General features: G+C 37.0%; 1 protein-coding gene across 1 annotated transcript; it reads right to left on the bottom strand.

Moving 5' to 3' along the window:
- Window positions 1–1,082: 1,082 nt before the first annotated feature.
- On the bottom strand, window positions 1,083–4,008 carry LOC110372743 (putative acyl-CoA-binding protein). The gene is made up of 4 exons (XM_021329697.3): window positions 3,885–4,008; window positions 3,025–3,060; window positions 1,773–1,887; window positions 1,083–1,276 (listed from the first exon to the last, which is right to left on the bottom strand). The coding sequence occupies exons 2-4, from the start codon at window positions 3,037–3,039 to the stop codon at window positions 1,149–1,151; spliced, it is 258 nt and encodes an 85-aa protein (XP_021185372.1). The 5' UTR covers window positions 3,040–3,060; window positions 3,885–4,008; the 3' UTR covers window positions 1,083–1,148.
- Window positions 4,009–11,963: the final 7,955 nt, after the last annotated feature.

Raw genomic sequence — 11,963 nt, 5'->3', positions numbered from 1 at the left:
ACACGACAAGGGGTCGTTTTGCATTGAGATTTTGCATCCATTTTACAATTTGCAATTTTATTTTTCTTATCAAATAGGGTACTTTCCTTCCACTTTCAATCAATTCAAAACTAAATAGACAATGATCTTAGTGAAAAAGTATTTTTCTCCGACGATATTCATGTGGACTATGAGTTTTAGCAGCATTAACTTTATACCATAGATTAGAATCTCGGAGGGGGTCATTAAAATATTAATTGGGGTCAATTATTTTCTGTTCCGTGGAGTCAATTATACCCACTTTATAGCTTTATTAACATATTTAATTAATTAATAACTATTCGATAACTTATTGCTTTGTTTGTAAACACTTCCTCGACTAATTTTCATCAAAGATACTATAATTGGGTAAATAGCTAGAAATATCTAAAGGTAAGAAAATCATCTCTGCTCTCAGTCTCCCTAACCTTTTCCCAAGTATCCCCTTCTAGCGATACTCAACCTTATTATTGGTCGACCTGTGCTGCTGTTAATTTTGTCACGAGCTCATGTCCCTAAGTAGATAAAAATATATGTAGATAAAATTAATCATAGGATACTTTATTAACTTCAGATATTATTTTATCAATAGGTACAATTTTATGCTTAAGTACTTATAATACTAAAGTGGATTTATCCATCCTATAGTAATGGCAGAACTGATTAGATGGAATAAGTAGAGGAAGAAGTCGTGAGACTAGACTCTGGGGGCCAAGTTATTGAAATTCAGATAGTAGTGTTACAGCATAAGAAGGTCTCATGATCCATCCTAAAGCTTGTAAGCCTTTTGCGGTCGATCCATCTGAGTAAAACCCATCCTTATGCGACCCCTTGCCCTGTAGTTTTATAGTCTATATGGTATGTACCTATGTCGTATTACATTTTGACACTATATCAATTTTATTTAGTTATTCCACAAATAAATAACATGTGAGAGTTACATCAATATTCCTCTATCCTTTTTAATTCATTAAAAAGGATAAAGGAATATTTGAAATTAAACATTGATAAAAGTGTAGATTAAGATTTTCTTAAACAATAACAGGTGTTTAGGTAAATAAATATTGTTTTAAATAAGAAGCGTTTATTGAAAATAAATAAAAATTAAGACATAATCCTTAAACAAATATTTATGCGAATTTAGGGGCTAGTTTCTCGGCCAACTCGATGTACTGCTTCTTGGCATCATCCTGAGAGATTCCCTTGCGGCCGCTCCACGCCTTGAACTTGGCGTTCTCTACCATGCCGCTGGGCTCAGCTGAAAGAGAAAACTGTATTTGAGAACGTTTGTTAAACCAAAATGAAATTAATTATTAATAATAAAATTGGAGTGTAAGTAGCTGGTAAATACTGTCTACACAAAATAAGGCATTAGTAAGCACTTAGGCAGCTAATCGCAACAGGAAAACGGCAGTAGCCACTCCCAGTACTCCATTGTTTTGGGTGCGTGATTACATTGAATTTTCTTGATTACAAAGAAACTTGATAACCTACTAAGTACTACACTGGGAGTGAAGTAATAGACTGCTGAATAGGTACTAGGCTCCTGAAAAAGCGTGTTAAAATAGTTGAAGAATATTTCTAATAAACTAGTTAGTTACTACTTGTCAGTAACTAGTCTGAAATCACCAACCCGCATTGAGCAAGCGTGGTGATTACCTACATAATGCTTAATCCTTCTCCGTGTGAGAGGAGGCCTGTGCCCAGCAGTGGGACGATAAAAAGGGTGTAACAGTAACAGAACAGTTAGTTACCGATGTTAACGTCTCCGATGGTAGCCTGCTTGTACAGGGAGTACAAGGCGAGGTTCTCGTCATTGCTGGGGGTGGTCTTCCAGTTCCTGACGGAGGTGGCGACTTTGGAGAATTGCTGGAAATTAAAACATGATTGTAAATACATCTGCCGTAATAGGAACGCTGTTTGGACATATGGTTGTAGGCACCAGGGTCGTGGACCTGGGCACTGAAACGAGATACACTGTTGCAGGTACAAAAACGACTTTTTCTGAGTTTTAACTTCGTAGTCTTTAAAATTAAAGAGAAATTACTGAACTCGTTTTGCATTTTTTTTTTAAATCTCTATCTGCAACGTCAGCAAACGTTACTAAGGCATGTCTCTAGAAATTCTCCTCATGATTTTTCGGTGGATTATATTATTATAATAAAGTTATCTGTAATTGTAAAATTCACACTTTAATGAGAACGAATCTACTTAAATTGCCTATTGTTATAATGTTTTTACGACTTGTGCATTTGAATATTTGAAACGAATTTATTTGCCTACTTGCCAATCATCGTTTCTATTCATCGTCGAAACTGAATTCAAACTGCTAGTAATACCTACTTAGCCGAGTGAAAAGCAGTCAATGACTAACGGCAATAGAATATTGAATAAGATTGATCCACGGGTAATTGGATCGGGGTAATTGTATACCAACACTTCTTATTATTAATTCATTTCTGTCTCGTGTACCTATCCTGCTTCGTTTTATTTACTACGTAGATACCAAAAAACCATTTAACTAATATCTAGCGTAGCTATGTAGAGATACCTATATTGTCTATACAGCTTTATATAAAGATAACATCATTAAACTTGACTTATATATTATTAATTACCAGGTAATGGTGATATAAAATATTGATAGTACTAAGGTGATTAACATGTAGGTAGGTGCCTGATTTATACAAAGATAAGTGAATATTATGAACTAATTAGTAGTTGCCTACGTGCAGTTTCATTCATTCATATAGGTACATAAAATAAAGCCAATCAGTCCTCAGCGTGCATTTTTCTATCAGAAAAGTTCAGACAAAATAAGTATATTGGGTAAAAGATGAAATACTTCTTAGGTCGATAGAATAATTAAAGATATTGGCATCAGCTTCATGAGTTAGAGTGGAAATTAAGTAAGTACTGATGAGTTATTTAAACTTCTTAAGAGGTTTGCAAATTAACTTTATCAGACTGTTTAAAGATAATAAAGGGAATGTAGTGATGACTTACCTCGTCGAGAGACATGTTTTTGATTTAATTTGAGATCTGCAACAAACAAAATAAGTATGAGTGAATTAAGTGCAAAAAATAATTGCTGGATCATATTGGTGCCTTTTAACCAATCTAGTTAACTAACTAGAAAGTTAACGATTCAATTTATAGTTCTCTATTATAGACATAAATATCTAGATACACTCTAAAGTAGATAATATTATTAACAGCTTAGCTTATAGAGATTACCGATACCTATACATATATCAAAACGAAAAACCCATTTTCTACTGAGTTTTATACTTTATGAAAAAAATATTAGGGTCCCGTTAAAAAATATCAGCAAAGGTCTAAGCGCGGCGTCCAGACATTAGTGTGGCGAGCGCGTGCGCATTCCTCGGGTTCATCGACCGGTATCAGCGGAACTGGAGCTGTTAGTGCACTTTCCAGCGTTCATTGACAGTGGCGTCGCGATCATGTGAACTATGCGAGGAAATCCGCAGATTACTACTGGGGAGTGAAATGCAAATGGCCACGAGGATTGGACCAAAATAGCAATAGGTTTAGCCAAGAAAGAATTTTCGCACTTTTAAGCAGAGATATGTAGCAATTGCTCCTACTGTTTAAAGCCACAACATTTTGCATTTGGCCGCATGTAAGAATAAACTCACATAAGTAGGTACGCTAAAGGCGACAAAAACAATTACAATTTTGATTAGTTATTTCAGTTCATAAGGACAGAAAGACTGTAGGTACCTACGTCCTATACTATGCCTAACAAACAAAACTCTAAAATTGTAGGAAACATAAAATGGAGAAAACACCAATCTGCACTTTCCATTAACTAAAAAAAATAATTTGGTACTTCAAGAACTTACCACAAGGTAGAGAAGCTAGGTCGAGATCGCAGAGGATACTGAACAATTTTGTACTGTATCCTGAAGTTAAATTCCTACAGATATATGGTACTTTGGCCAGGGTTGTCAACTTTATTTATTACGATACGAGTCCAAGATAAAATCATAAATAAATAACATATCAAAATATAAAGATATTTATCAGATCAATAGTTCTGAAAATGAAGTTCATTGATTGATCATGATTTAATTAGTCATTCTGAGCAAATAGGTTAATTAAATTTGGACCTTCACATGCCTCGATAAGATAAAAAATGTTTTTGTTTGAAACACGTTGTTGATGAGTGTATTTTAGAAGTCCAAAGATTTGTTCTCACACAAATAATACGACAAGATTATAGCTATAATCCTTTTAAATCACAGGTACCACATACGTTTAAGAAATATAGCGCTCATAGTGCTAAATAATTAGCAGCAGTAGAAGCTATTTCTATTTATTTACCGGAAAACTAAAATAATTAGGCAATGACTACATTTTTTATCACTTATCAAATTAAATCAAAGGTTTCCTTATTGACAAACACTATGTAGGTACCTAATAAGTGTTAATCTCTAAATGAGTCACATAAGCATGATATTAATTAGATATTACAATGCCCAAGAAATTCGTAGCACCCATTACGAACACCAACATATAAGTTTAATTGTACCAGGCATGTTGCCTGTACTTTCCTAAATGACCCCCTAAAATTCCTAAAGGGGGTCAAAAGAATTTTTTCAAATAAGTGATACGTTTAATAAAAATCGCAAGTATTAAAGGTAGTTTCTGCAAAGTGCAAACCCTAAGCTATGTGCAATACAAATAAACGCTATCGATCAATAAACTGATGAATATTATCGCATGGACATAATCCCCGTGAAGATTATCCAATATGTTCTAAATAAAACTCTTTGGTGGGGGCATCGATATTTTTCACATCAATTTCTGTACGAATTATTAAAAAAAAAGTTTTTGGTTATGAACGTAGACGGATTAGGGCATGCAATTTCGGTAAAACAAAAATTACCGGTAAAAATTCGGTAATAAAAATATTTTTACCGGTAAACCGGTAAAACGGTAATTTTTGTAATTATTTTAAAATTTGATATTATAACAATAAGATCGGGTAGTCTTAAAGCAAAAACTAAATAAATATGCAAAGTATAAGGTGGTAAACGTTTTTTGTGACGTGGGCCGTAACAAAAAACATGTCAGTACCATCCGTACGTGATGTCGCCGACAAAATGCAAGAGAAATGGCTGCGATGGTACGAACATGTAAAAAGGAGTGACACTTGAAGACATCGGCAGTGTGAATGTGATACTCAATCTCAATATACCCAGTCGAAGGCGCAAAGGCAGGCTGAAACCGTGGTGGTTGAGTGTCGTAATGAATGACATGAAAATCTGCGAACTCGAAGAGGAAGATGTCTATTCAGGAGGATAGAGTGAAGTGGAAGAAGGAAGATACGGAAAGCCGACCCCGTCACAAGACGGGATAAACGCTAAGAATTACCATAACTCTTTCGAACAATCCCGCGGCCCCGGCAGGCTTTGGCCCTGCTGGGCCCCACTGGGTTTGCTGACATCTCCCTGAGGAGCCCGTGGAACAACGCGCGCCGCTGACACGGGTCTGTTGTCTATGCAGACGGTGGAACGATGAACCACCCGAACTCACCGCCCACAGACCGACGCTTACGGTGGCCGGGTGTCGTCTCTCGACCCTTGGCGCCCGTGGTGTCTTCCTGGTCCACTACAGCGGCTGGGATGAGAGGTGCTACCCGCAGTCGCTCCGCCGTCTCCTTCTCGAGCATGACTGCTTCGCAGAAGGCGGCGACGGCTTCCCATTCCCTCTAGCTCCGGGCCATGGCTTGAACCAGGTAAGGACGCGAAAGGTCGCCGCTGCCTATTGCCTCGACGACAACACGGCGGTACCCTTCCCAGGCAGTGCACACCTGGACTGTGTGCTCCACCGTATCCTCAGAGCTGTCCGCATGGTGGTGAAGTAAAAGCCCTTGCTCAGTAAGGTCATAGAGTAGGTAAAATAAGCAATAGCTACATTTGTACCTAATATGAGCTGACAGCTATAAGGAAAAACAGAATAACCGAATGAATACAATTTGTTTACATTTTATAAATTAAGATGAGAATGAAGATTTGTATCTAACCTAGAGATAGTTAAGGACACACAAGTTTACTTTCCTAAAAAACAGTAACTTTAACACTCTTACAATACGTAATGTATGCAACATTACATTATATTCAGGCTACATAACAAAGATTTGACGTTAAATGAACAATTGATATATTTTATCAGAAAAACGTAAAAACCGGTAAATTACCGGTTTCATATTATTTTTACCGGTAATTTAAAACTTGCAAAAATGGGCGGTTTACCGGTAAAAACGAAACCGGTAAACCGGTATTGCATGCCCTAAGACGGATATAGTGGAAGAGGACGACCAAAGAAACTATGGATGGATTGTGTGAAAGTCGATATGCTAGAAAGAATGTTACTTGTGAGACGACGGCAGACAGAAGAGTGTGGAAGTAGAAAACATGCTGCACCGACTCCAAATAAAATTGGGATAAGAGCAGGGGGATGATTATGATGAATAAAGAAATTATGCACAAATACATGTCTGAAATAAATTATTTGAATTTGAATTATTTGTACTTTTAACCCAAAATCATTTATTATCATGACCTACCTAATTACTGCGCACATTTGCACCTTTTTTAGATTTGATAAAAAATCACATTGTTAAGGAAAGCTTTGTCACTAGTCATTCATATTTTCTTAATAGATACCTACAGACAATTGTTAGCGAATAGAGAACCCTTAAACTATAGAGCGTGTCAGACAGTTGCTGACCAAACGAGGAAGATTTTGTGTTCCGGGACCCCTGTACATCCTTCGAACAATCCCATAGTCCTGGTAGAATATTGCAATATCTATGTGTGTCAAACACATTGACTGATTCCTTATAAAAACCTCAACTTCTTTATTTTAGGTGTTTCGTTTTCTGAAAGACAGATGTAGGACCTAGATAGCAATATAAAACCATCACCACAATGGATTTTAGATTTCCACGATCATCACCATCATTGCAATACCTACCTAATTTCTGTTAGGTAGTTGTCCGAAGCCATAGCCATAGCCACAATCAGTATTTTTTCTTGGAATACCTACTAAAAATTCCATTAGGTAAGTCGATAAGTTCTTAGCATTTTATCTATATGATATAATAATATAGATAAATAACATTGATAATAATTATTTTATTTATTCAAATCATAAAGTAATAAATTGCTAATTTATTGTTTTTGCCATATGTTCAAATTTTATTTGCAAATCATTTTAACGCTTTGAAAGGATCGGTTCTATTTACTACAAACGATACCTACCACAATGTTATGTCTTGCAACTCTCGTTTTGCTGTAGAAAATATCCTGGACAATTTAGCGCGTAAGTTAATCTTGACTTATGTGTTATGGAAATAAAATGCCCAATAGGTTCTCTAACAAAACAGCAACACCGTTGTTGATTTGATTATGATAATTATAACTATAATTCGCAGAAAAATAAGCCGTAGGCGAAACCCCAAGAGTGCTTTCACACTAGCAAAAATAAAGCTACCTACTACTGGTGCAAAACGAAAACGTTGTAAACTATTCGTACTACAAGTTTTTTTTTTTTTTGGTATTTTTAAATTCAGTAAAAACATAGGCACTTGAAATGCGATAAGCTGTCCAACGGTTTAGCCAATTTACAGGTAGGGAGGGACCCATTTAAAAAAGTAGGTCGATATTCCAGTTGATAAACATCGAACATTTGCAGAGTTCGATGGCATAACTTATCAATTTCTTTTGCCAAAATGTTATCAGATTTCGAAATAGGTTGCGATTACAAGTGTTGACACGTACATAACATGCCACAGTCGAAAATACTGGTATTTACTTTGCAGATACCTACCAAAAATTTTCCATTCGACACACCTTTCGAACCACTGAAATATTTACCAGGAATGTGAAGTGGCTGCCTATGCCTATTACACCGGCACAGGTTAGTATAAAAATACCATTCTTTTCAGCTTTTTGACAAGTGTAGTTGAATCAAAAATGTAACAAAAATAAAATCAAAAACACTGGAAGCACAAGAATTTATAGGTATTATTGAAATGGGCATTGCTCTAGAATTCTATGGCATTGGTGCCAAAAAATGACGGACAAAGGCACTCTTTATTCCCTTACTCTCATAGTTGGACGGTACTGCAATCCGAATCAATCGGAGAGAGATCAGGCGCAGGACCGACACACTAACTTCCAACTTCTGACTTGAAGAAAAAATATAATTCTGGGAATCTAACCCAAATCCTCAAACTCAGCAGTCAGAAATCCCGTGACCAACAAGGCAATCTAGAGCAATCGAATGGTTCGCTTACATCGCAGCGCGCAATTAACAGTTAATCATAGTGGAGCATTAACACGGTCTGTTTGCTGTTCCATTATGTGGTATGAAGTCACCGTTCCTATTGCGGCAACTAGTCATTCTATGAAACCTTGGTAGGTCTGTGCATGTAACGACTTCTGAATAGCAGATGTCAACTAACATGAAAAAGAAAGGGTATGTTCGTATCTGAACCCATATCTCGCCTATAAACAATACACCACGAAAGAATTCTGCAAGAAAAGACCCTTAGAATCGGACCGAGTTTATAAGAATAGACGGCAGAAATTCCTATATTATAGGCACTTGCAGTTCCCAACACAGTTGGACTGGAAGCCGACCCCAACATAGTTGGGATAAAACGCTCGGAGGATGATGAGTTCTGCCCGGTAGACCATCGAGGCAGGTATATTTCATATGCAGGTAAGACCTATGCATGAAATATATGACACATCAGCCCCTTCAGTACCTAAAGAGTATTTATAAATTGTATCTACTGATAGGTGTTTCCTTATTATTTTACGGTGTTGATGATGGATAAGACATGATTCATGTTGATGACTCCTTCGCAGATAAAGTTATAGTTAATCATATTCTATAAGTAGATACTTAAAACCCCATTACCTACATATTTGTGAGCACTGCATTTATTTTGTGGCACTTTTAATTTTGTAAATATTTAGAAGATTTTTCAACGAGATGGTTAGTTTTTTATTGTGCTTGTATTTTGTTCCAAAAAAACGGCCCTCATATTCTCCATAATATGGTACATGAGGGCCATACAAGAAGCTTTCTTCTAGACCCTCCCAACCTCTTACATTAATAAGTTTTTTTGAGAAATACTCTGTGTCCGGTCAGTGGCGGTCATGCAGTGGTCAGCACTAGCAGTAAGGTGGCATCTGGGGCGGATGACTTGCCTCCACCGGTTTCGGTCTCTTACGACTGTGTAGAGCTTTAAAGACGACGAATCTTTCACTTGATCGGTCCATCTCGTTGGTCACTAGCCTTCGGTGTTTCCAACCACAATTGAGAAATACAAACCTTGGTAAATTACTTATTCTCCGAAAGATTAACTCTGAATCTGAGTCATAGGTACCTATGGAGTAGTCGTTCTCTAGTCTAGTAGTCGTAAACCTTGGATTTTTTCGTCCCCACAAAGCTTACTTACAGGGGATACCTAACCGAGTCTGGTCGATGTCGACAAATCCGACAGTGAATTGTAACTGAGAAAGTAAATGTGTAAACATCATCATCCTATTTGAAATTAAGGCGACGAATTGGTCAACAATAATTCCATAACCGGCACGCGCATCTAAGGCGCCAAAAGGGGTCGGAGCCGCTGAGCGGGGCGAGGATAACAATACGCGCGCTAGCTTATAACTAAAAGTCGTAAGCGACAAAATGGTTTTGTAATTTTATTATTTAGAAATGATAATTTGATAAAAATTCCTTCTACAATTTTAAAGAGTATGTATATACTCAACTACTAAAAAAGTTAAGAGGCTTAAATCGGTCCCGTTTGCCCATAATATGTGAATCTCTTTTTAAAAAGACGTATGTTTGATATATTTTTCTCTGTTATAAAAGTTACCTAATCATGTTTTCACTTCTAACAAAATAAGGTTTATATCATGAACTTTCAGGTAACCAAGTTGTATTTTGATCCGTTTTGTATTTACTGAGAAAAATTGAAATCCTTTGCGCCAAAAATTCCAATTCGTCCTCTTAAGTAGTTACCATACCTCTCGTAGCCAATGACATAATCTAAACTTAACTTACTTAAGTACTTATTACATTCTAGCTAAGCTAAGCTAGCCTTGTTAAAGAAACTCATGGAATGCAAATAAGCAAATGAGCACCTAATCTGATCTCCAGCTTGACACGTTTGTCATCTATCTCCCTACTTTCAGATATAGGTAGGTACACACGTAGATATACAGATCGGAAGAAAATGATACTTTGATCCAACAGAAGGCAAAACCCGAAACACAATACTTAACACTTTTTTGCAGCAACTTTGTAATCCTATAACAGTATAACTCCTAGAACATCGTAATCAAGCCGGCTGGCGTCTCGTGGTCGTAGATAACAAAAAATGGCGCACTAAATATTTATTTATCACCGATTACACTTATCGGTGATTTAATCGATAAATTATCGGAATACAACCGGCTGGAACAGCTCCGGCTATCTTTTAAATGAAGCTCCGATAGTAAAGAAATAAGGTCGTCACTAGGTTTAGTCTAATGCCTAGGTATTTGCCCGATAATAATACCGATTACCCCTACAATATCGCTTAACTAACCTACCTATACTCTCTAGTATCTCTCATTATATTTACTTACCTAGTTACCTACGAGATTCTTAACTGAAAACTACTTTAAATACGAATTCTAAAATCTTCAACAGTTCGTGATTATCAAATACCTAACTAGCTTCAACGGCAGCGGTTTCACCCGCATCCCGTGGATACCTCTGCACGAACCCTATACGAAAAAGTAGCCTATAGCCTTCCTCGATAAATGGCCTATCTATTTTATATTAATTTTTCAAATCGGACCAGTAGGTAGTTCCTGAGATTAGCGCGTTCAAACAAACAAACTCTTCAGCTTTATAATATTAGTATAGATATGATCCGAACTTTTGTTTCTTGTTAGTGGTTCCAAAATATATATTTGAGCTTCGCGCTGCTTCTCCTCAAGGTACGTTGTGAATGTTAGCGGCTGCAACTGCCCACCACTTGCAGCGACTGCACGAAATCAATCGACTGCATGTGCTGTCGCCGCTTCGATCCAAAACGGTTTCACTTAAATAATGCAGCTGCTGCCGATTTTATGCAGTCGCGAGTCGCGGCAAATGCGGTCGGCAGCTAGCTCTCAAAACGCATCTTTTCGCGTCGCTACTTCGCTGAAACTGTCAACAGCCTTTTCACAGTTCGGCCGGTCAATCTGTCGATTCATGCATCACAACCTTTTCAATTAAGGATAACATAATTATTTTATTTGTCGTTTGTTTTGCTTATCTTAAGCACGAGATAATCTTGTATTTATCTTTTAAGTACTTAGTACAGTGCTTAATGCACAAATGCATGTAAGTCACATAACACTTTTATTACGTTCCTAAAACATGTTGGTACCTTTAGATGCATAAACGCAGTTGTTAACCTAATTGATTTTAACCAGTTTAAAAGCTAGGTATTCTTGAGTAATAGATAGTTACAGGTCTCGCGAAGCGGGACTTTTTTTTTCTTTACTACAGCTGCTATGATGTCCTCCTTGCCGATTATCGGCTACGGCGGCTGTTCTCATGTAAGGAGATTAGCCAACTACGCAGGACATATTATAGTGCACGAGCATTTGCGCAGACACAGCTGCTATAAGTAGGAACTTGGTAGAGCAAGTGAGTATGCTAAATATTACCTTTAGGTAAGCAGATAAGATTGTTCTATATCACATTATCTGGCAGGTTGAGAGCTGGACTTTAGATATCACGAAATGATTTAGCGATATTGACGACCTCGACGAAGGTCAAAGTCGTGCACCAAACTTGAACTGTCATCACAGAACGTTCTGAAGGCCTAATAAGCAGCAACACAGTAAAAGCATAAAGTT

This window comes from Helicoverpa armigera, chromosome 9, assembly GCF_030705265.1.
Source record: "Helicoverpa armigera isolate CAAS_96S chromosome 9, ASM3070526v1, whole genome shotgun sequence".
Lineage (NCBI taxonomy): Eukaryota > Metazoa > Arthropoda > Insecta > Lepidoptera > Noctuidae > Helicoverpa > Helicoverpa armigera.
This window is presented reverse-complemented; position numbering and strand designations above follow the sequence as displayed.